Source organism: Phycodurus eques, chromosome 14, assembly GCF_024500275.1.
Source record: "Phycodurus eques isolate BA_2022a chromosome 14, UOR_Pequ_1.1, whole genome shotgun sequence".
Classification (NCBI taxonomy): domain Eukaryota; kingdom Metazoa; phylum Chordata; class Actinopteri; order Syngnathiformes; family Syngnathidae; genus Phycodurus; species Phycodurus eques.
Genome location: NC_084538.1, coordinates 13,740,172 through 13,765,894, shown reverse-complemented (window position 1 = coordinate 13,765,894; position 25,723 = coordinate 13,740,172). Strand labels below are relative to the sequence as shown.

At 40.9% G+C, this 25,723-nt stretch overlaps 2 protein-coding genes across 2 annotated transcripts; one reads left to right on the top strand and one right to left on the bottom strand.

Annotated features, from left to right (window-relative positions):
- Positions 1–356: 356 nt before the first annotated feature.
- hspa4l (heat shock protein 4 like) lies at positions 357–16,008 on the bottom strand. Its single transcript, XM_061695494.1, has 19 exons — positions 15,632–16,008; positions 14,185–14,242; positions 13,958–14,098; positions 12,202–12,324; positions 12,018–12,117; positions 9,006–9,139; positions 8,671–8,915; positions 8,523–8,599; positions 8,304–8,455; positions 8,114–8,220; positions 6,889–7,022; positions 6,546–6,742; positions 6,349–6,423; positions 5,784–5,936; positions 3,484–3,609; positions 3,293–3,400; positions 3,063–3,182; positions 1,277–1,438; positions 357–1,197 (listed from the first exon to the last, which is right to left on the bottom strand). Exons 1-19 carry the CDS (start codon positions 15,736–15,738, stop codon positions 1,006–1,008), a joined length of 2,511 nt encoding a protein of 836 aa, XP_061551478.1. The 5' UTR covers positions 15,739–16,008; the 3' UTR covers positions 357–1,005.
- Positions 16,009–16,201: 193 nt separating this feature from the next.
- On the top strand, positions 16,202–24,637 carry chmp3 (charged multivesicular body protein 3). The gene is made up of 6 exons (XM_061695495.1): positions 16,202–16,796; positions 18,795–18,855; positions 19,737–19,916; positions 20,020–20,141; positions 22,452–22,566; positions 23,825–24,637. Exons 1-6 carry the CDS (start codon positions 16,752–16,754, stop codon positions 23,959–23,961), a joined length of 660 nt encoding a protein of 219 aa, XP_061551479.1. The 5' UTR covers positions 16,202–16,751; the 3' UTR covers positions 23,962–24,637.
- The last annotated feature ends 1,086 nt before the right edge of the window (positions 24,638–25,723 follow it).

The window sequence follows — 25,723 nt, the reverse complement described above, 5'->3', positions numbered from 1 at the left end:
TATTTTCGAAACGTTCTGCACAAGCAGGGATGCCAACACGTTTTTTTCACCGCCGGTCACGTCGTAGTTATGCTTGTTTTCTACTAAAAAATCGGTTCGGTTCGCATTTTGTACAGTTAGGGAATAGCGTGAAATACATAGCTAACTGTTATTGTTGTGTCAACAGGAGCAAATTGGGGTGAAATGATTTAAATAATAATTTCTCCGGCAATAAACGTCTATAATCATTTCTCCGGCAATAAACGTCTATCACTTTGTATATTTTCTTTTCAACATAGCAATACTTCACATTATCTATTTCATTTCAAACACTAAAAATGATTGCACAATAGATGACTCTTGATTTTACAGCGAGATGAGTTTATTTTTCCATCTTTATTTCCTAAATGGAAACTTGCAAGAAAATCAACAAGGAAATAGGTAGCCCATCACTTCCTACAGAGACTATAGGTCAGCCCATGTTACCATTGGGAATGTGTTCTTGTGTACCGTAAACATGGCTTTTTATTAAATATTAAAATAGAATTTAAATTGTATAGGCTTGAACATCTCGTCCCAAATGTATTACATACAAATATATACTGTTGAATTAGTACTATTGCATACAACCTAACAGGTAACAGCTGTTGGCTACTCTAGTTCTCCTGGGGGGAGGAGAGGGAGGGGAAGAGAGAGAGAGAGAGAGAGGGGGGGGGGGGGGGGTCACACGCTACAATAGAGGACTGGCCAATGCCTAGTGGAAGGGAAAGGTGAAACATTTCAATCTATTGCATGGTTTCTTCTTTAATAGTCAGAAGCTTTTGCAAGCAGAATCACACCATAGTCACACATGAGGATGGACATAAGAGTGCAAACTGAAAATGTGGAGATAAACAAAGCCACCAAATCCACCTGTGTGGCCGGTGAGGATTGAGAAGTGGTCCCAGGTACTGTAATGCTATCCCCCTAAAGTCTACATGGTCGCTGATGGTCGTCACAGAAATGCAGAGATGCCAGACAATCTTCTTAGTCCACTTCCATCTCCTTTGCAGTATGTTTTGTGTGCTGGCTTCCCTTGGCGTCTCCCGTCCCATCTGGGCTTTGGTTGGCAGTCGGGCCGTTATTAGGAGCGCCGCTGTTTTGGTCGATCACCTCATGCGTCTCCTCCACTGTGGGCTTGGACCTATTGATCACCGCAGCACATACATCTTGCACCACCTGCATAGGGGTCATAAGTGTTGAGGTCATAGCAGATATAGCGTGACTCATAACTGGGGGAAGAATTGACATCACATACCTGAATTTTAGCAATGATGTCTGCTACTTTGACAACAGGATCTTGAGTGATGGCTAGTTTACTCTGCACATTTATCTGACTCTTCATCCACACCATGCTGTCATTCAAGCACTTCTCCACAGTGTTGACATCTTCTGCAGCCAAATGGAGATAACGCTCATCCTGTAGAGAATTTGGAATCACAATTATCATCCTGGAATGCACTTTTTAGGTTATTTACAGTTCAGCTCAAAATTATTCATACCCAGGCCGAATTTCATCTCTAAACTGGAAAAGACACAAGAGAGCTGCAAAAACATTAAAATGTTGTGTCAGGAGATATTTAAAAACCTTTTGTTTTTTTCCATTTTGATAGAAAGTTGAAAGTATAAGCAAGTAAATTGACACCTTTCTCAATACAGGTAAATCAACGTTCTAAATGTGTAGTGGATGATGTTCTCTACATTAGAAGTAGAAGACTGTGGTCCTCAAAGATATAATAAGATATTCATCCATCCATTTTCTATAAAGCTTCCTCATTATCCAGTCCTCATTAGGGTTGCGGGTGGAGACTATCCCAGCTGGGTACAACCTAGACAGTTCGCCAGCCAATTGCAGAGCATTTACAGTCAAACATAGACAAACAACCATTCACACCTATGGAGAATTTAGTTAATCTAACAGGTTTTGGGAATGTAAGAGAAAACCGGAATAACTGGAGAAACCCAACACAAGCATGGGGAGAACATGGAAATGCCAGAGAGGAAGCCGGGAGCCTGGATTTGAACACCCAACCTCAGAACCGAGGCTACTGACTACTGTATTTTCAAAATGTAATAAAATAATAAAAATTCCAATCATTTATTTATTTTTTTTGTCCTGTTCGGCGGTTAGGTCAAGAAGAATGGAAAATCTGTATCCCTTTTATACCGAAACAGTTTCACTGTGTCACCGTGGAGTTTTTATGCTTCCGCTGTGGTATTATAATTGAGGTTTATTGAGAATCAGACTTGATCAGTCGAACAGAACAAAGTTTGTAGAAGGGAGAAAGAAACAAAGACAAAGGACAAAGCACTAATTGTAAACAGAATGAAAGAAGTAAGTCATTACATTATCTACAACAATGAAACGTTAAATATGAGTGTTGCATGGGGCTGCAGTGCTACACCCTGTGAGGGAAGGATAGGACAAGATAGAACAGGACAAGGACAGGAGAAGAAGCATGCAGGACAAGGGTCGTGAACCTGACTGTACAACTGAAGTGTGGTGGCATTAATTATGTAAATTATAAAAGTGTACAGGACGAGATTATAAGTGAGGGGATACACGAGCGATTTGCATATTCATGAGTTATTTGTTGCAATAAGGGGTGTGTGCCTGCGGATACATGCAAGTGAATTGATACCGTTTTACATGCACAAAGACTGACAGAAGTGTCCTCTAATTGCTGTGGCCGCACCGCGGCGGATGAGGACCTCACCCAATCAATCGAGGGCCGGGATTAGGCCCAGGGGTCCACCCGATAGCAGCCCGGCGGACGGAACACGTCACACACCGAGGGACCCAGGGCGGTCCACCGGCCCCACCGAGGCGCCCCGACGACTGGCCACCCAGCGGGGGCCACAGGGACCCAATGGCACCCCCCCCATTGGCCCTACCCCGTGTATCAGTAACAGGAAACCCCAATATTGTTTCATGTCCAATACTAGACATTACACAGGGTCAGCCTGTGTGTTGCAATGCAGTACTTTCATTTTACATACAAAAAGCATGACTCACAAAATATCTATGGAAAAAAATTGTTCACCTTCTGTTTATAAGAGTCCAAGAACTTCATGTAGCATTGTAGCCTCTTGCCAAGCTCCTCAAAAGCCTTCGGCCGGTCCTCATGCTCTCTGTGCCGGTCTTGAATAGGCTGACCCAATCTCTACAGAAGACAAGCACGCACATACTGTAAACACACGCTATCCACTTGGAATAATACATAATCTGTTAACAAATGCACCCATGTAAAATTCAAAGTGATATAAAACAAACCTTGAGTGCATCCAGCTTTTCCACGTAGACGTCTTTGGGTTGGTCCTCCCCTTCCTCATACAACCAGTTCTCAGTGTCCTCCAGTAGCAATGTCAACCTGTTGCTATCCTATTAATGGCACACACATTTTAAGATTTAACATCCATATGCTGATTCTTGCAAATATACAATAAAATAAAAACACCACTTACTTCCTGTGTGATATATTTCTCATAGATGCCACAGAGTTTGTTTCTGAGATCATAAACGTATTCTTCCACAGCATTTTTAGCATCATTCGCTTCTTTCACCTGTTTGTCCTGCACGATCATCTGACGCTGTGACCAAAAGAAATACAACATATTTTTTCGTACAATACAAAACAAATTTATGAGGAAAAAAAATAACATCCATGATCCAACAAACACCACCATAATACAGGGGTACCTTGACTTACAAGTGTCCTAATCTTTTGAATTTTTCAAGTTAGAGGTCAATTTCTTGCTTTGTGTGACAAGACAAAACTGGAGCTACAAGAAAGCTTCATAGCTACAAGCAAGCTTCAGATACGCCGCCGCTAAAGTGAAATGAAAACAAAAAAATGGAGCTATTAATGTATTGTAATGCCCTCACATGTGGGCAAGGAGAGTTGCATTTAAAGCCGTTTATTGTACGGGACAAATACTCGGACACACAAAATGAGAACACTCGAAACGAGCTGCAGTCTCACGCCCAGATGCTCACACTGAACTCTAGCACGACTCCAGCTCCTGACGTCACTCACTAGGCCACGCCCCAAAAAGGCAACATACGAATACTACAGTATGTACAGTAAGGCGATGTAATTAACACAGCAATCCACACAGCCCTTACTTCCTCTAAAACAGATGGGAAACAACAGCTCCTACACTCTCTTCCTGAACCTCAAGGATATGTCCTCAGTCCCCTCCTTTACTCCTTCTTTACACATGACTGCTCTCCCATTCACCCCATCAACACAATTGTCAAATTTGCTGAGGACACCACCCTTGTAGGACTGATCTGGGAGACCGATGAGTCAGCCTACAGGGGGGAGGTCTGCCATCTCAAGCGATGGTGTGAAGTCGACAATCTGGACGTGAATACAGCCAAGACGAAGGAGATGATCATGAACTTCCGGAAATCCAAGAGTATTGAACACACTCTTGATCAATGGAGAGTAAGTGGAGAGGGTGGAAAGCTTCAAGTTTCTCGGAGTCCAAATTTCCTCACAGACCTCACCTGGTCCACCAACATCTCGCATTAGGTGGGGAAGCCACGTCAAAGACGGTACTTCCTCAGGAAACTACGTCAAGCCCAACACCCAAGCCCAACCAGCTCCAACACCTGCTGATAAAGATTCCTGTAAATATTCTCATTTATCCAGGTAATTTCATTCTTAGGATCGCAACTAGACAGTTCTGGTTGTACCCCGCTGATAAACCTCTACAGATCCCCTATGGAGAGCCTCCTGATTCCTGACCTACTGATGCACAAGTTTGTTTGGCAGCTGTTCTGCGAATGACAGGAGGGACCTCCAGCAGGTGGCAAAAGCAGCAGCGTGGGTGATTGGATGCATAGTACCCATCCCAGGGAAACCTACATTGGCGGCAGACTATTGTGGAAAGCCAGTTGACCCCTCCTACCATGGATACTCACTTTTCTCCCGCCTTCCTTCTGTAAAACGTGAAGTCTAGAACCACGAGGCTCAAAAACAGCTTCTACCACAAAGCTGTGAAATGCAGTCAGAACTAATGAAAATACCCACCTGTACATAAAAGTGTAATAAAATGAACAAGACATGAGCAATATCGTCTGATAGAAAATATGTCCAATACCTGAATGTAAATAATCACACTACTACCATAGCATAATACGGACATTCTCTCAAATGTCAATAACTGCATGGTCTGTGAATAAGTGTCTTTTTGACAATTCTGTGCTTTTATCTTTTACCTGAATGTTCCAAATTGGGAGATGCCTAACTGATTTCCATTGTTCCTGTGACATGGATAATAAAGTTATATTCTATTTTAATTCCACTCTATGAAATCAGTTTATTTCTTAATATTCTCTTTTGTTATGTTTTTATAAAATACAGATAAATTTTTATTGATTAAAAACATGTTACAAGAGATGTTTTTTTTGGGGGGGGGGGGCTGGAACAGATAAATAGCATTTCAAATAACTTTAAAGGGTCAAACTCCTTTGACAAAGAAGTAAATTGCATACTGAGCTTGGTCAAGGAACTAATTAAACAATTGAAACCACTAGCTATGAAGAAAATTGAGTAGCCACTTGTTGCAAGGCAGAATTCATAGGGCTCAATCCTAATTGCCCCATAGGCCAGTAAATTTGGCTGGTCCTACACCAGCCCCGTTTACAAAGTCACCATTGATTGAAACAGAGAATGCAAATGAATGTGGATGTCAATATTACATGGTCAGTGTAAAGATAATCTGCAAACTTCAAAAAGACCATTTGAGAAACTCACCTCAAACTGGACAAAGTTGCAAAGCACCTCGCTGTCAAGCTGTCTAATATTGCTGGCCACAATTGGCAAGTCAGCACCCTTCACCTTCACTTTGGCCTTGCTCTCTGCTACTGTTGCTGGATCCTGCTTGTCCTCTGCACCACCAGCACCCTCCTGCACCAAAACACACTTAGCTGCTGTTTTGACACTATTTCCTCAAAGACTAATTTGGACATTAAGAAGCACATTATTATTTGTTTTATATAAGTACAGAGGGGGCTTCTCTCAGTCTTGTCTTACAATTTATTTTTGTTTTAGACTCCTTATATTATAGCTGTATTGTTTATGATATACCAAAACAGTAATAAAAGGCAAAGGTATCATAATGTGTACAACAATATTTATGGAAAAAATAATGTAAATAATGTAAGATATTTATTTGAGGGATGGATCACTTTCATCCATCAATCCTTTTGTCAATTTATCGGGATACTTTTGAGTATAATTGAAGGACATTATAGACATGGGTGTGTTTATTATGACTGCGGATAAGAAAACACAGTACATGGTGGTTTGTCCCACCCACCTTATTGATGTGAGTGTTGTCTTCATCTGGCTGGTCCCCCTGGCTTTGGACTTCCTGATCTACCTGCATTTTGGTCTGAGAAAAATCAGTGACATTTAAATGACAAATACAAACATTCACTGTATTTGTTAAAAGTATTAAAAACTGAAATATGCACCACAGTTAAAAACTGAAATATGCACCACAGATCACTCTACCTGTTCCTCTGCTCTGCCTTCATTCTGCACAAGTGGCTCTGTGTCAATCTGCATGTCCTCACCCTCTCCTTTCTGCTTCTCAATCAAAGAGGCGCTGGACACACTGAAGATGCCATGTACATTAAAGCGCACCTTGACCTTCACTTTGGAGCTGTCTCCATCTGGCTGGGGCACCACATTCTGTACTGAAAAGCATCCTGGTAACAGAGGAGGGGGGGGGGGGGGGGGGTGTTTGAACTTAAAATAGATCACTTAAAACTCAAGGCTTCGGTGGTGGTTGGTGCATTATCCTTCAGTATGATATTAACTGAGAGACATTGTGCACAGAAAAGTCAAACATTACCTATCCTACAATCTGGATATGGAAGGTCTTGAGGGCAGCTGTAAAAGGCTTCTAGGTCAAAAGGCTCCTTCTTATGGAAGGTGATCACTTTGGAAAAAGGGGCAGCATGATTCTTACTGAACACCTCACACTCTCTGAAACAAAAAACAAAAACGTTCGATTTTGGACACTTGAGGCAAAGACTAATAATGACAAATATAAAAAGTGTGATGATAGCGGTAGAAACATAAACGGACCGTTCACCGACATAGGAAGGGTCTGTCTCCTCTGTACAATATGAACAATAAAATCAAATGTAACCTAAATATAAATAGATTTTACAGAGCATATGCTAAATTAATAGTTATTACGATACAACTTATTAACCCTATATTGTGCATCGGCACTACTAAAGTAAATACCGGTAAATGAAGTTAACGTATGGCTCTGCAAACACCTTCCTGTTCCCTCTCCATTCCGATTCTGCAAGCATCTTCAAACGGTGAGCAGTTTGACATTATTTGTGTGGTATTCTGGTAAACCTCTTTTTACTTTTTATACATGTGTGACAGTAAGACTGTTAAAAAGTTACCATTGCCTGTATAGTTAATAAATGTTTGGCGACAGTTGGAGCCCGTAACATCAATTCACTTTATGTATGTAAGATTCTTGGGGGGGGAATTAGGACAACTTGGATGTCAACTGAATTAACGATTGTGATGTCCAGGTGTGCATTCTATTCGACTTATTGTCACTTTATCCATATTGTTCTGAACAGCCAGGATAGTTACAGTATGCATCCCACTTAGGTCGCAATAAGATTTATGCTTCTGTGGTCTAGCCTCAGAGGTGTCAAACATGTTTTCATCACGGGGCCATATCGTAGTTATGATTGAGGGAGGATAAAACTCAACCACAAAAATTTATATCCGCTAAAAGTCTAACGGTGCACCAAAATTCACAGTTTGGTACATACCTTGGTTTTAAATCATGGCTTGGTTCACATTCGATGTAGTAAGAGAACAAAACGAAACCTGCTAATTGTTTGTGTCAACACAAAAGAACCAAATTTGTTGACATTTAAACATCAACAGCTTAAAACTGGTAGGTGATCAATTTCTTTCTCTGTTTCACTACACATTTAAAATAGTTTTTGCTTTAGTTTGAATGGTTACTTAGGTTGTATGTAGCCCCTGAAGTAAATCAGTTGGACAACCCTGAACTGTAAGAGGGCATGTGTCCTCACCCGACTCCTTCCTCTGTTGGCGATTTCCAGCGCAGAGTAATGGGGAAGGGAACCGCATCGGTGATGGAGAACTCGCGCACTTTAAAAGCTGGAGACAAGATTGCACACTACAACAAAATGACACAAAAATCAAAACATAACACACAATACGATGTATTCCAGAGAGAAAGAAAATAAATAAAATGGGCACCTGAAGGGCAGAGCCTCTGGCGACAGCTTCATCAGCGTTGAGCGTTGTGCTGACGTCTTTGCCAAAGAACTTGGCAATCCGGTCTTTGATGGTCGGCATTCTGGTCGCACCTCCGACTATTTCCACGGAGCAGATGTCGTCCCGGCTCAGCTCTGCCACACAACATGCTGACTTAACATTATCTGACATACCTGAGTGTATTAAATCATAGGGACATACTTGAATGTTCGAGGGCGGCCTTCAGCGGTATCTCTACCCGCATTAAATACTGGGCGCATATCTCTTCAAAATGGCCCCTGTGGGTTGATAACAAGGTCAAAATCATTTCAAATGCTATCAATCTAAATGATAACCTCTTTGTTTGGACCTGTTCATCCTGCTGGAAACGTCAATGTCATTCATGAAGCACTCAATGTTGAGAGGCAGGTCTGAAGAGTTGGCACTCATGAGCTTCTTGAGCTTCTCACACTCCTGATGCAGTCGCAGCACAGCCCTCGGGTTGTCACGTACGTGCAGCTTGTACTTGACTTTGAACTCCTCGCAGAAGTAATTCACCAAGGCCTCGTCAAAATTACGCCCGCCCAGATAGGGATCAAATGCTGTGGCGAGGACCTGCGTGGCGACCAAGCAACACGCCGGCAAAGCTCAGCGAGGATAAGGTTCATGGTGAGATTGAGAGGAAATAAGTGGACGGCGACTGACCTTGAGTTTGCCTTTGTTGAAGGACGTGATGGCGACCTGGTAAGAAGAATGTCCCATGTCCACAAACACAACATTGCGAGGCTTCTCCTCTGGACTGGGAAGGTCCTGTTTGTAGATCCCATAGGCTAATGCCACTGTCAAATAAAATACAATTATCTTTACCTTATATCATTTTTTAGATTTTTTGCTTATTTTAAGTGTCCACCAAATGATATGTTCACGTTACACACCTATTTGCATTCCAAGTCATATAAAATACTTAATGCATAATTGTACCCTATATAGTTGCATTACGCCATATAGCTGCACACGTTATATGGATACTTGCAATAAATCTATAATGTATGCCATTCCCCTCCCAACCATGTATTTAGTTTATATTCAGTTCCCATAGTTGACCGAATGATTTAATTTTATAGTCAACTTTAGACAATGTATGTTTAATAGTCACATATATTTATCATTGGCCTGCAACCGACTGGCAACCAGTCCAGGGAGTACCCCACCTCTTGCCCAAAGTCAGCTGGGATAGGCTCCAGCTCCCCCACAACCCTAATGAAGGCCAGTGGTATAGCAGTGGAAAATGCTCAAGGCCAGCATCAATGTATTAATTTATTCATATTAGTCTACTCTTCATTTCATAGCATTTCTCTTGCTGCACTGCTTCCACTACTGTATGAGGATGCGTTTTTTTAGTACTATCAGATTTCAGCCTCTATTGTGCTGCCATGTCAATGTCATCTGCTCCGGAATCAGCAATGATGGCCAATGTAATCAAAACTACAATAGCAAAGGGACAGTGTATTTAACCCAGGTGCAGTGATGCCGCTAACACGTTACTCCAAAAAGCTGCCATTTTGGGTCACGAGCAAAGTAACGCATTACTTTTGCCAGAAAAGTCATTAAACTAAAGTTACTTCTTCAATACAACAATAGTTACTTTTGCATCATCAATGTCTCTCACCAAACAGTAACTTGTAGCTGGCGATTCAAACAAAGAGCAGTCCAAGTGTGCCATAGCATTTTACCAAGACCGTCCGTGCCACAGCATTTTACCAAGACCGCCCTTTTTCCCAACAAAGAAAGCGATTGGGAAGTGATTGTTGATTCTACAATGCACAGTGACAGTTCAGTGCCATAAAGGTGCAAAGAAATGCATGATTTCACTGTTGCCATACTATTTCTGTTAATTTCCTTAGTAAAAAGTGTACCGTAATTTCTCGTGTATAATGCACATTTTTTCCCCCAAAAAATTATCAAAAGTCAATAGTGCGCATTATACATAGGTATTGGGGAAAATGGAAAAAACTTTCAATTTTTATAAATATATGCTGCCATCTAGAGGTTATGAAAAAGCTGTACACTTTCACTTCTAATGTGCCATCGCCACCTAGAGGTTATGAGAAAGGTGTGCACTTTCATTCTCATATACCACCGCCACCTAGTGGTTATGAAAAAGGTGTAGCCTACACTTTCATTCCAATATGACAGTGGTCCGTATGACTGCATATATGCACAGTTGTGCTCATAAATTTACATACACTGTCAGAATTTGTGAAATGTTTTTTTTTTTTTTTTTTTTTTTAAATATGACTGTACAACAACCATCATTAATTTCTTTATGGCTATATTTGGTTTAATGGTAATGATTTTCTGAAATGCTTGACCGTTTAATTTGAATCCCATTAAAATAAAATTAAATGTGTTTCGCCTTGTCGTTCATGTTTTCGTTAAAGAATTGTACCCATCTTACAAATTCTGCCTGCGTAATCAAACATATGCGCACAACTGTGTGTTTTCTCATTTACTAAATAAAAGAGGCCTGTGACTTTCAAAATAAGAGCAAGTAAATAAAAAAAAGCATGTGTTCAAATAAAGTACTTGACTTCAGAATAATCTTTGAAAAAAACTAACAAAATACAGCTAATACCTCATGTGTTGATCATATGTGTTGAAGCAAAATCATGCATTGTAAAAATGCACCATACATAAGTAGAAGGTTTTTCCAGAATTTTGAGGTCAACTTTGTGAGTGTGTATTATACATGGGTGCACATTATACATGAGAAATTGTAGTATTTGATTGTTGTTACTTTTTCATTTACACATTAAGAATAGTTTTACTGCCGTGTTAAACGCGCAATGCATTGCGTGTGAATTATTCATACCGAGTGCGCGATCATCAATCTGTCATGGAGGCTAAGGACTGACTCACTGAAGGACTTACAATACTTAGCTTAAATAATATTTATAATGAAAAGTGAGCACTCTCAACTTCGTCTGTGAGCTGGTTGAACGCGTTTACGGCTGACGTCAAGTAGTAAGAAAAAAAGTTTTCTCGCTCTTCACATCAAAATTACTGTCGTGGGAACAATGGTGTGTGTGTGTGTGTCACTTTCACATTTACGTACACGCACGCACAAAAGCTCGCACAGCACACACACAGTTGATATCATGGACCACAATCGGCAGTGTACTGAGTGCTTGTTTACGTTTCGGAATTTACTGTATTGTGTTGGCATGTTAGGGCGGCACGGTGGACAACTGGTCAGCACATCTGCCTCACAGTTCTGAGGACCAGGTTTCAAATCCCGGCCCCGCCTGTGTGGAGTATGCATGTTCTACAATGATTTAACAAGAAAAAGATATGCAACATCTTATTTCTATAGATCCCTACAAGTGTTTGAAATTTCAAATGATCACGCAATAAGAATGTTGCCTACATGAGGACCAAATTTGTCATTGGTGCTATTCTTTTTTTTTTTTTTTTTTTTTAATTGCTAAAATGGTTGGAAGTCACTAAATACAGCAAAACTAAGTTGGCAACACTGAAGACAAGTCGTTGCTCTTGTTCACTTGCACTGCCGACACACATGCACATTAAAATAAAAGAAGCTCATACTTTACTTTTTTATTTTTATTTTATTTTATTTTTTAAATTTATTTCAGAGACTGTGGACCGGCCAGATGTGGCCCAGGGGCTGTACTTTGCCCAGGTGTGCTGTTCACTGACCTGCGGTGGTGTCGTTTATTAGCCTTAAACAGTTGAGACCTGCTATTTGTGTTGCATCCAACACGGATCGCCGCTCAGCATCTGTAAAAAAGCAGGGGACCTGTGGAATATAGAGCACAAACACACGTGGTTCAATTTGAGAAGCTTGTGAGTTAGAGTCCGGAGCTATGTTTGCATCACTGACAGACACGACGCAGTCCACCACAGGCTTCTTCAGGGCACCCTCTGATGTCTCCTTCAGCTTGCTGAGCAGCATTCCTGTGATTTGCTGCACTGTGAACACCTTGTCCTCGTCCAAATAACGTACCTGGGAAATACACTTTGCCATTAACTCCATACGTTATGTGCTGCTTTCTAAATCAAGAATTTCTTCTGAAACTATGTGCAGGATTAAAGCTTCTGACCCTTTTTTTCTTTTTTTTTTTTTTACATAGCCTTTTTTGAATTGTTTTTTGTCAGACATAGGTACAGGGGGGGGGGGGGGGGGCAAAAGTAAGTATACACTCAAATCCCCCCCCCCCCATTTCATTTACACTTTACAATTACATTTATTTTACGCTGTTAAATCTCGTGAATCATCCAAATGTCTAACACAGCACCACACAATTCAATAAAAGCTTCCCAGATGGACTCTTTTAAGTAACAGTAGTATCAAGCAAGGTTTTGGGTTCCAAAATAGGGTATCAAGGCAAGTGTTAGGGCTTTGTGGAAGGTTAAGGGTTTTAAAGAAAGGTTTCAAAGACAGAAGACAAAAGAGCATTGGGGTTTCAAAACAGGGTTTGAAGCCAGGGTTATGGCTTTAAGTAGGGTTTCAAAATTGTGATCAAGCCAGGGGGTCCATCCATCCATCCATTTTCTACCGCTTATCTGAGGTCGGGTCGTGGGGGCAGTAGCTTTAGCAGGGACAGCCCAGACTTCCCTCTCCCCAGCCACTTCATCCAGCAGGGTTTCAAAATAGGGTTTCTAGCTAGAGTTCTGGTTTTGTTGCTTTTTTTTTTGTCCTGTCCTGTTCGGCTGCTTCGAGGATCTATACATCTTTTTATGCCGGAACAGTTTTTCTGTTAAACAGGGGCGTTTCATATACTCCCTCTGTGGTTATTTATATTGTGGTGGATATTTATTGGAAAATGATTGGAACAAGATTTGAGAGGGCCAGACAAAGAAAAACAGAACAAAGAAAAAAATACAAATACAAATAAGAGCACAATAGCAATCAATGTATGACGGTATAAAACTACTAATGTTACATACAGTAGTAGGAGTCTAGGTTCTATCTATTGTATATTATGTGGACTCTGAATGGGTGCGGGTATGAGCGGGTTGATCTGGTGGAGACCCGATTGGCGGGGAGCCCCTTTCTTCCTTCATTCCTTTATCCTTGCCTGCAACGTTCATTCATTCCTTCCTTCCATTCATACCATCCTCGTCTCCTTCCTTTCATCCTTTCCTACTACCGTCCATCTTCCCTTCTTCCATCTATCCATCCAGCCATCCTTTCTCACAACCTCCTTTCTTGTCTTTTTTAAATATGTTAAAAGTGTCAACCAACTTTTGGCACACCCTGTATTTATTTATTTTTTATTCTTTAAAGCTTATCCTTAACTCGGTGAAGGGAAACCAGCAAAGTAAACATTTAAATGCTCGGTGTAACTCCTGAGTTGATACCTTGCATATGTCGATGAACTGAATCAATCATGAATTCTGTATCTTTTTAATGACTTCATCATGTGTAGATTCTCAAAATCTTAACAGAATCATCACTGGAAGAATGAATGCATACTTCTATGAAAAGATCCTTGGTGGAGGGAACAATGAGCCATTCGCGTTTAGGACAAAAAATGTTTACTATCATGTTTACTATCAGGTTGACATACAGTATATGAACAAAATGATGGCGGAAAATGTGAAAAAATATCAATGCAATTTTGTCAACACTTCACCTTCAGTCCAGTGGTTCCATCAGCCAGTTTATGCAAACTGTAAGGTAGTTTGTTTTTTTCTGCTTGCACATAGGGGTCATCGAATGCTCTGCCATGGAACCTTTTGAAGCCATGCACTGTATTTTTGAAGTTTGTTATCACCTGGGGGAGAAGCATCATATGCACATTAAAGTCATTTCAATTGAGAGTCACTTTGAATTAAGTGGACAGTGTGGGATTGTCCTTACTTGACTCTTGGCTGCATTTCCAATGATGCGGTTTTTGGCGGCAAAAGAGACACAAGCCCTTGATGAGGATGAGGAGAGACAAGTGCATCAGCAGATGAAGTGAACTATGGAGAAATAATCCAGCTATAATATGTGGCCAACAGAGAACAAATGTATTGACTGTCTGCGTGAGAGCAGAAAGCCACTTTTCGATTACAGTCATTTCACAAGGGAGTCTGACGACACACATACAGAGGCAGGATTGTTCACCTTCAAAAACCTCCCTCCATTTTCAGCCATTTGTCATCATTACCCTTCACGGGAGGAATGACACATCTATCTCGACATAAAGATGGGGAGTTGGAGCCTGTCCCAGGTGATTTTGGACTAGAGGTGGGGTACACTCTGGACTGGTCGCCAGCCAATCACAGCGCACACAGTCAAATTCACACCGATGGAGTGTAATCTTCAATGAACGCTAAAACAACATGCATGTTTTTGGAATGTGGGAGGAAGCCAGAGAACATGCATGCTAGCACTAGGAGAACATGCAGACTCTACACAGGAGAGCCCAGACCTCAGAACTGTGAGACCACATAGTACCCATCCTATGCACTTTTTTTTAACCCCAAAAATGTTGTGTTTCAGACAAAAATAAACACTTTCTGTTGTTTTATTGGACATTTGGTGTTGTTGTGACAACATTATCTGTAAACACGAAACAATAAGCACTGTCTGTTTAGTTTCATTGTTATTTTATTATCCTTCAAAGGGAAATTCAACTAACACACTTTATTTGTATTGCACGCCACACAGAACCTGATCACACACATTCAGGAATACAGAGATGATAGAGTGAAAGGTCCACAAAAACAGTGCTGCAGTACTCGTTGTCATTTTACACTCGGTCACTGCTGGACTCGAACCAAAACGGTTCCAAAGCCCAAATCCTTACAGGAGACAATGCTGCCCCAACATGTATGTTTTTAGAAAGTTGGAAGCTGGAGTATCTTCAAAAACCTCCCAAATGCAATGAACTCTTTACAGCTTGGACTGTGGAACTTTCTTCCTTCTATGTGGACAGACATAATGTACAAGCCTACCAGGCGTAGGTCCCTCTCTTGTTTCAGCATTAGAAATTAAGCAACACGCCACATTAACACATGCATGGCAAGTTACCTCTATAGCTGTTTTCAGACAAGTTTGAGCAGAACTGGACAACAGAACACAACTATGTAAATTATCACATCACTTCCACTGTCAGCTGATTGTGATGACATTTGGACCTCTGTTAACCTGCTTAGGCTGAAGGTAAAAGGCCTTATCCTCCCATCCGAAGCCAGCAGCATCGCTCGTCAAGAGCGTCACACAAGACGCACACATTGCGTAACAAACTACAACGGGTCTGCTTTTCACCATGATGACGCCTGTCTTTTAAATTGATTTATTTCATTATTTTGATACTCACGGCGTGCATCTGTCACTGTATTCGTTGGCGATGGTCTCGATGCCACCGCTCCTGGCCACGGCGATGTAGCAGTTTAGGAAACCCACATCAATGCCGACCACTGACATGATGGAAGCTCTTATTTACCCTCCTGAGAAACTTATCCTTCCGCACTTGTCACCTTTGTGAAAAAAGATCAATATCACCCTGTTCTATTCAAATAAAAATAAATCTAAGACTCCTCTGAAAAGCAACACGTCCACCAACTACAAGTGCACTGAGTAAATTACTCGTCGTTATGTAATCCGTGCTGTTTATAGCCAACTCATCCGGCGTAATCCTGAGGGCAACGATGAAAACGGCGGATTCTCCCACTCCGAGAAGAACCCTAAACATCACCAAAGGTTGTAAGGCCCGCCTCCCCGCGTCACTGATTGGTGTGTCGCCCTCACTGCCCTTAAGTGATTGGTGCGTGCAGCGATCGATACCAGAACAATCTAGAACTCGCTGGAAATGGGACCCTTTGAAAACGTCACAACAGTGCAACGATGACGGAGATAATTAGTGATGTTCAATGTTTTTTTTTTTTTTTTCAATTTGATTCCATTTTCACTCGGAGTCGTGTTGCTTTCTTGCGCTGTTTTTCATTATAAATTGATATAAAGGGCTGTGACGTCACAATTGTGCGAGCGAGCTGTGAATGCTGCTGCTTGTACTACAGCTAATTGAAATAAACGTAAAAGTAACTATGAATAAGTATAAACAACGTAGACATAAAACATGTAATTGATAAGTTAATATTTTACAAAGAAAATGCATTTTGAACATGCAATTGTTTACATTTAATCATTTATTTCCCACAATTAGGTGTCGAATATCGTGTTAATCGGTTGTGCTGTATCCAGGCGGATAAGCAACACTAATAGTTATAATTCTGTTTCCTCGCTAGCTAGTTTTTGATTGAAAGTTACCTTTGCCTAATCGCTAGATTAAAACCACGGACTGTTCCTTTACATCCGCACTGGTCTCGCACTGAGCCGATTGAACGAGAACAGGAAGTGCTACTCGGATAATACTTCCAGGTAGCCATCTACTACCCGTAAGTAGGCTAACAACCTGCTATTTAAGGCATTTTGGCGCAATGGGACTGTTCGGTAGAACACCGGAGAAGCCACCGAAAGATCTGGTAAGCAGCGACCACGAAACAACCGGGTGACAGTCTTCGACAGCCTCTGTTAAAGTCACACACGACAGCGCTAACTTTGCTAAGTAGCCTAACGTTAGCGCTCCGTAAATCACGATACAATCCTCGAGCGCGCTGCTTAGCCGAATTGCGAATAGCGAATACACGTTAGCTTGAATTCATGTGCAACTTGCGTTTGGGCCGCCGGTCATTAATAACGGGTTTACGTGTGGCGCTAGTTAGCTACGTTAGCTTTGAAGCTATAGGCTGCTGTCATAGCTTGTCAACCACCTCGATGTAAACAAACCTGATTTCGAGCCCGACCGCCAAGATGATTGCTCTCACATTTGTAGTTGTAACGAACCAAGGCAATTACATTAGGTTTAGGTCAATTTGTTGTTTTGAAGCGTGTTGTACATGGGGGCAAAGTAGGTATACACTTTATGGATTAATTTATAGAAAGAGAGAGAGACAAAGGAAGGAAGGGACTTTTAGGGTCTCTTTCATGTGCACAAACTCACACTGGCACCTGAAACCCTAATTTAAAGCCTTAGCCCTTTTTTAAAAACCTAACCCTGGCTAGAAACCGGGATAAACCCCTAACTTGAATCCCGATCCCTAGGTCTAAACCCTACTTTGAAATAGGCTTTACACGATCATGATTTTTGGGGCCGGTCAGCGAGTTTAAAGAAACTATAACCGATCACGATCCGATCGCTCAAAAAATATTGCTCAAAAAATACAATAAATAATGTATCTTGGTGGCGGTATGGTGAACAATTGGTTAGAGCGTCTGCCTCACAGTTCTGAGGACCGGTGTTCAATCCCCGGCCCCGCCTGTGTAGAGTTTGCATGTTCTCCCCGTGCCTGTGTGGGTTTTCTCTGGGCACTCCAGTTTCCTCCCACATCCCAATAACATGCATGGTAGGTTGCGTGAAGACTCTAAATTGCCCGTAGGTGTGAATGTGAGTGCGAATGGTTGTTTGTTTATATGTGCCCTGCGATTGGCTGGCAACCAGTCCAGGGTGTACCCCGTCTCCTGCCTGATGATAGCTGGGATAGGGTCCAGCACGCCCGCGACCCTTGTGAGGATAAGCAGCTCAGAAGATGGAATGTGTCTTGGTTCATCTATTTGTGCCAGTGAAGCATGGGGACAGACAACAAAATAATTGTCTTCTATTAGATGCGGATCGGATCGGCGAATTATGACATTAAAGACAATCAACATAAAATGCTAATTATCGGCCGATACCGATCAGAACGGTGTAAAGTCTACTTTGAAACCCTAACCCTCTCATCGAAACTCTATTTTGGAACTTTAAAGGCCTCTTTATGCTCCTGCGGCCGACAACGCCCCCATTGCATCACGTGACCGACGAATTGGCCCGCACGGCCCCTTCTGCATAGCTTGACGCACACACAAACATTTTTTTTTGATTTTGCGGCATTAAACGTATCATCTGATCATCTAGGTCCATTTGTTCTAGCAGACTCTGTTCCATGGTGGCCATTGTTGTTGCTTTGTTCCTTGTTATGGAAAGGAAAGTATAAACGACTACCGGAAATAGACAAAAAAATGCAGAGGGAACTCCACCCTGTGGCGTCCTAGCCAATACCAGCCGTAGCGACACCCCCGACCGACTATGAGGAGAACTGCAGCACACTTTCAAAACAGCGTGCGTGGGTTGCGCTCGATTATAAAGGCAAACTGCGCGCGGGATAGCCGCAGTGACGTCAGCGCGGTTGCCGGCCGCGCGAGTATAAAGAAGCCTTAACCCTTGCTTGATACTACTGGAAGTGTTAATCTCGAAAGCTTTTATAGAAATAGGATGCTGATGGGACTTTGAATGCTTCTGTGTATCACACGTTTCAGCAAAGGTTTGAGGAATGTTAAAATGCTGAAGGACATTTCAAGCATTTTATGAGACTTGACTCATATTCTAATAAATGTCATTGTAAAAAAATGTTTTAAGTTTACACCTACCCTGTTTCTTGTTCTAGATAAATGAGTGGACCCAGAAAATCAGGAAAGAATCAAGAACAATCGACAGACAAATTCGAGGTAAGGAAATGGCACGATATACACAATGTCCCACTATTAATCCTACAATAATGTTTTAAATCTTTACTAATCATCCAAATGCAGATGTATAATCACCTGGATATTTTTCATGTCACTATTTGACAGCAAGCAAATGAGTTATTGAGTTATGAGTTATTTTTTTCCTCTCCTGACCCAATAATGAATTAGGACACCTTGCTGAGTTACACTAATGAATGATGATCTAGTTTAACCCCTTCTTAAAATACATCAAAACATCCCTGGAACAAATTAGAAGGGAACACTGTGTTCATCAATCTGTTTTTCACATTCCATGCACACTTGAAGCAACCAGCATGCGCAGATTCTAAATTGCATCCACTGAAGTAAACGATGGTAAATTATTAATACAAACATTAACATTACATACCATTTTGTCGGCCTGGGCTGACTACCATTGATTTGAATGAGGGGAACCTCCTCATCAGTCTGTTGCCCACCGCCCGCAATTATTTTGCTTATTTAACAATGGACACACCACTACTGTAGCATATTTATATAACATTTAATGGTCTATGCTTCCCCTGTCATTTACAGCGAGTGTTTGTGTTGTTTGGACAGACACAGGTGTGTATAAGTGTGTTTAGATGACGTCAAGCTCGCTTCCACAAGATAGAGCCGTTCTGTCTGTTTAAACTGCTTTGGCAAATTTTATATCCCTATTTGGAAGAGGCACGATTCTATTCTGAAGCTATCTGATTCCATGTTTTTTTTTTTTTTTTCCCTTCCCCCACTGCTATGGCGCAGATCCCAATTGAGTGTAAGATTTCGTGAATGGCACTTGAACCGTGCAGTGTAAATCCAGCCTTAGTCCAAAAATAAATTTGCATCTTTTGTGACAGATATTCAAAGGGAACAGGAAAAAGTGAAGCGATCCATTAAAGATGCTGCCAAAAAGGGTCAGAGGGACGTCTGTGTGATTCTCGCTAAGGAGATGGTTCAGTCAAAACGAGCCGTCACAAAGCTCTACTCTTCTAAAGCCCACCTCAACTCTGTATCACTCAGCATGAAGAATCAGCTTTGTGAGTTTTGCGTCACAGTTCAACTGTATTTTTATATATATATATATATATATATATATATATATGACTGCAAGGAGGATGTATTTTCTTGTTTGTTTTCTAGCTTTATTGCGTGTAGCTGGGTCCCTGCAGAAGAGCACAGAGGTGATGAAAGCCATGCAGAGTCTTGTCAAAGTCCCAGAGATACAGGCCACCATGCGAGATCTATCAAAGGAGATGATGAAGGTCTGCAGCCATATTTAACAATACATATTCCCTCAACACGTGGCCTCTGCTCTAATAGACCCGCTTTTCTCAATTATTTGTCAACTTAAACAATACAAAATGAGATGATCCATCTCAAGGGGGTATCCTTGAAATAAGTAAACAAATAAAACAATTCCCCCCAAAATCATAGCTATGCCCTTGCACAAGCATTTTTACAGGACTCGTAGCAAATAAATACCCAGTACGCTCTGAAGTTGAGTAAATAAAAGGCCACTATTTGAGTTTACACGGGGTCCTTAGTTTACAATGGAGTTCCAGTCTTATTTGGCTTTCGGTTGGAATGTTTGGATGATCGCAACAGGTATTTGATTCATAGATCAACCAACAAATAACCAAGGATGTCCACTTCTATGCCTTTCTGTAAGTCTTTCCGTATCTCTGTTGCAACCTACTGATGACACTCTGTGACACTAAGCTCGGTGGCCACCTCCGTCTGAGAACATCTTGTCTAAAGCCTCGCTATGGCGAGGTACTGTTGGTCAATTGTTCGGGGTTGTCTTTGTTTCATGACGTTAGAGCTAAACGATTCATCGAATTCAAGCTGACATCGCGATGCGGTAGAATGCAATTTTCAAATTGTAAAGGCTGTGATTTAAAATTTAAAAAAAGTCGATAACCTCTCCAAAAGAACAAGGTTCTCGTGTAACCAACTCCATTTTGCCTCTGTCACACACATTCTTGCACTTCTCCTTCCTCCCGTCTGCTCATCCAATCAAAAAAAGGGAGGAGGAAGAAGAAAAAAAAACAGCGCTCCAACAAAACAATCGTAACTATCAGAAAATGTACGCTACAATATCTTTGAAAATGGCATCAACAAATGACAGAGGACACAGAGTGGTGACTTTTTGTCTGAGAGGAATAGTACTTCGATTGTCTGGGGCTATTTTGGATTTAGGACAGACAATGCGACACAAAGTAAGAAACATGTCTGGCCTCTGTAGCTACAAACACTAACATGTAAGGCAACACTCCAAACTCGTTCCAGCATCTACAAAAGCATCATAAGGCCAAACAGTCACATCCAAAAGTATTGGAACGGCAAGGTCAATTCCTTTCTTTTTGTTGTATACAAAAGACATTTGGGTTTCAAAAGGTGCTCTGTCCTGAGTTGTTTAACACATCTAGATGTAAATACCATGAAATACAAGCTGGAATTCAGAACGTTTGTCTCATATTCATCTTTTGATCTGAAACCAGAATGTCTTGCGTATACAACAAAAACAAAGGAATTGACCTTGCCCTTCCAATACTTTTGGAGGAGACTGGATATGACAACGACATGGCTAAAACAAACGACAGTCAGTGGGTCAAGTGGGCCAAATACCACCAACATGTTTGACAGTATGGCTCCATATGACTTTAGTATGTGTGATCTTACTGGCTTGAGATTGGTAGGCTTTTTTATGTATGTATATTTACTAATTTATAGACCGTCTAGATAAGTTCAGTGCTAAAGAAGTGCAGTCCTCATGTTTACATATGATGTTTCAATCATGAAACATGAAAATTTGAAGCGATAAAGGCACAGAATTGTTTGCATTAATGTTGTAATCTGATTTACAAACTTGGGTCTACACCACACTTGTTTGGTAGAATTTTAAGTTTTCATAGTTGAGCACTTCCAAGACTGCAAGTCAGTGTTTAGTAAATGTAAAAATAGATAAACTGTCGTTAATATTAATGGTTTATTTGCCTATAAAATGGCTAATCAACCTGATTGGCTAATCAATCTGATTGTTTATTGTAATACAGATTAATTTATTGGTTGTGTTTGTAAAAAGATTGGAAGACGACCATGAAAAAAATAAATATGAAATCACAATATTGCGGGAAAGAAATCTGAATTAGATTTTCCAAAAATCGTTCAGCACTACATGTCAAAATGTGACCAGCATGATGAAGAGCACTTTTTAAATACCAACACCAATCGAACCATGAAATGTATTAGTCCATTCATGAATCACTAATGCAGCAGGAAAGTCATAATTGTAGTAAAACATGTCTGGAAAAACTCTTCCAGGTCATAAATATGCAAATCAAAATGAAAAATGGTACCGGTAAGTATGGTGGTAACAGAGTGTTCCTTCTTGTGCCATGTGACGTTTTCTTTTGTCACTGTACGAATTAGTTCATTGCGCGCCTTTCCTAACCTCGAACTACTTACACCGGGACCGTTATAAACTGAAAACCCCCTTATATTTGAATATAAGGCTCTTTTCATGAGCGAGATGTTTGACGACTAGAACTGCTTATTTATTCTGTACCCAGGCTGGGATCATTGAGGAAATGCTAGAGGACACATTTGAGAGCATGGAAGATGGAGAGGACATGGAAGAGGCGGTGGAGGAGGAAGTTGACAGGATCCTCTTTGAGATCACAGCAGGTGATGCTTCTGTGGGCTTCACACGTGCTTTCACGGAGTTGACGCATGTGACTAAGGCTGGCTTTTATACGACATGGATCAAGTGACCCAATTATGAGTTTTTGGGGGGGATCTTTGACATGGCAGAGTAGAGGAACAAATGGAGTCAAATATCTTGAGATCCGAATCAGGCCTCTTGCAAATCTGAATTCAAATCTGATGCGCATCGGAGATCAGCCACTGACTGCAGTGTAAACGCACTGATCGGCCATTCCTCGTCAATGTCACCTTATTGTAATTGAAATGCAGCAATCGGTGACATTTACACAGCTGTGTCTGCCCAAACAACACTAGTAAACACACACAAAAAAAATAAACCCCAGCTGTAAGTGTAAACTACAGTGAAATCATAGACCATTAAGTATGGTCTAAATACAGTGTGTTAGATTAGACGTACATCCACCTTTAAATATGCAAAAGAAAATTGATGACGGCAGCCAGTGGAGAATTGCTAAAGTTGCCCTTATTTAAATCAACGGGAGAATCAGTCCAGGTAAATACAAACCCCAATTCCAATGAAGTTGGGACATTTTGTAAAATGTAAATAAAAACAGAATGCAATGATCTTTTCAATCTGTATTCAGTTGAATACCCCTCAAAGGCAAGATATTTAACGTTCAAACTAATGAATGTGTTTTGTTTCTTTGTTTTTTTTTTTGTTTTTTTTTTTCAAAATATTACCTCAATTGATGCCTGCAACACGTTCCAAAAATAGCTGGGACAGGGGCAACAAAAGAAAGTGTAGTGGTACATTTGCCTATCAGTGACGCATTCTTCAACTTTCCCAGACTTCGGTACAGGCAGTGCAGGTTCGGTTCCCACTCAGTGATTGTGTGACTTTGGGTGCAAATGGTTGTTCATGTCTATATGTGCCCTGCAACTGACTGGTGGATGTAAAAACCCATTAAAAAAACATTTGCTTAAAAATTTGCGATATAGTGGAGGCTCGAAAAAGTAACTGTTATTTAGTAGAGAACCACTTATATTGTTTAGTTTTGTATTGTCACATTGGTGTGTAGTTATTTGCGTGGCGTTTGGGTATCTGCACGTGCGGGTTGTTTCATGTGTAGAGTGTAAACAACCATATCAGGTGTGTGTCACTTGAAATGTACATGGAAATAGAAATGAATCTGATATTGCCATTAAAACAGGATTGGACACTTGGACCTGCAATGTAAATCCAGGCTAATTTCTGTTTGGTTGCTTTGCTTTGTGTTAGGTGCCCTCGGCAAAGCCCCCAGCAAAGTCACAGACGCCCTGCCCGAGATGCCCTCCGGGGCCACCGCAGCCTCAGAGGACGAGTCCGAGGAAGACATTGAAGAAATGCAGTCCAGATTGGCAGCGCTTAGGAGCTAAGGGGCTTTTTGTTTGAGACAATATCGGCTGAACTTTTGCAGTTATGAGCATCGTCCCTGCAGCTTGCTCTAATCTTGTTCCGCCTAATCATTTGGGGTTATCTTTGTGCTTGGGTCATTCATGTCTGTTTGGATTTCGTCAGAGGTTTTTTTGCTCTTATATTATCATTGGTAACCCCGAGTAAGATTACTATCCAAAGTCAATTAGAAGGTTTGAGAAAGTGTAAATAATGTAAGTATGAAAAGCCTACTGTGCCTATAGTGCTTCATCTTACTCTTCTGTCCTATGTTATGGATGCCATGGTATTGTTGGGTGTTTGTTTCCAACTCGCCAATGACAAAGTGGTCATTGAAATGTTACCATCACTAACTAGTCCTAAACTAAAACACTAGAGTTGATGGGTGCATTTCTTTTTAATAGACTTCTGTGCAGTTGGTGTATGTCTTTACCATATAAAATACACTCGTCATAAAATGCATGCATACTCCCCTAACTAATTTGTGCGTTAACGCTCGGCAGATCCAAAGTTTGTTTCATGAATGAGGAAAATTCAAAGTGCAAAAGCACGGAAATGGCTGGTTATTACAGGGAAACTGTATTGTGAAAGTGCAATGTGTGAATATTTTTTTCTATGTACATGGGGTAAAAGAATAAGGAAATAAACTTTTAAGGACTACAGGACTGTTTCTGAAAAAAGCAATATCTTAGCCCTATTGTTTCCAAAAGTAATGTCAATGTGCATTGCGACCTTTCACAGCTCCGATTCACTGCAACAAGTTAAATTATATTCTATTTTGTATTTGTATTTTGGGTGCACCTGCTCTTAAAACAATTCCCTTGACTCTTAAAATGACCAGTATACTCTTTCCAGTAGGTAAGGTGCTCCAGCAGCTGCTTTTGTTTGACTGTAACAGAACCTTGCTTGTTTTGTTGCTCGTGAATGTCAGCTGGAGGCCCAGCAGGGCAGCAGTAGCAACTCTCAAAGCATACTGTAGGTGCCCGCTATGGAGTTCAACATCACTCAGAAGCATTATTCGTTCAAATTGCTACAGTAAACTGCCGCATACAACTAACCAGACATTTTATTAGGTGCACCTCCACAATAATGTGGATACTAGAACGACAGATAAGAGAATTTTGGGGGCCACCATTTATGTTCATATACTGTACTAGACTCTTTCCAATGGCTGCATTTATTCTTATATCATTGACAAATTAAGGAAAATGCTCCAATTTTATTGATTTGCTAAACCCATGCAAGCCCCTGTGGAAGTATAAATGTCCAATTTTGGTTGACACTGTCAGAGGTATTCATTTGGTAATGTTTATTGGACTTGTGGCGCAGAACTGCACTGCATCATCATCAGAGCTGTTTATGTGTAATGTTTCGCACACTTTATGGGGTTAAAGGTTTTTACACCACATCGAATTATTTCCTTCATACTGTATGTGTTGAGTTGCATGACAGGCTGATTCGATACAAATAGCGAAATTGTAATTTTCCTTTGCGGATTACAATTTGTATATGTGGAGAGTGGGCTAAAATGAGCCAGTGGGTAAATTGACCCAACCCTTGTTGCTCAGCAACTATTTAAAAAAAAAAAGGAGCATGTGACTGAATATTTAGGGTGAGAAATGCGTTTCATGGCATCTCTGAAGGAAAGTCACATGGCAGAAGTGGTTTGATGCTTGTGTCCCAAAAAAACATTTTTCACTCAAAATAAATTGAATCTGCATAAGGTTAATGATCATTGTGTAAAGA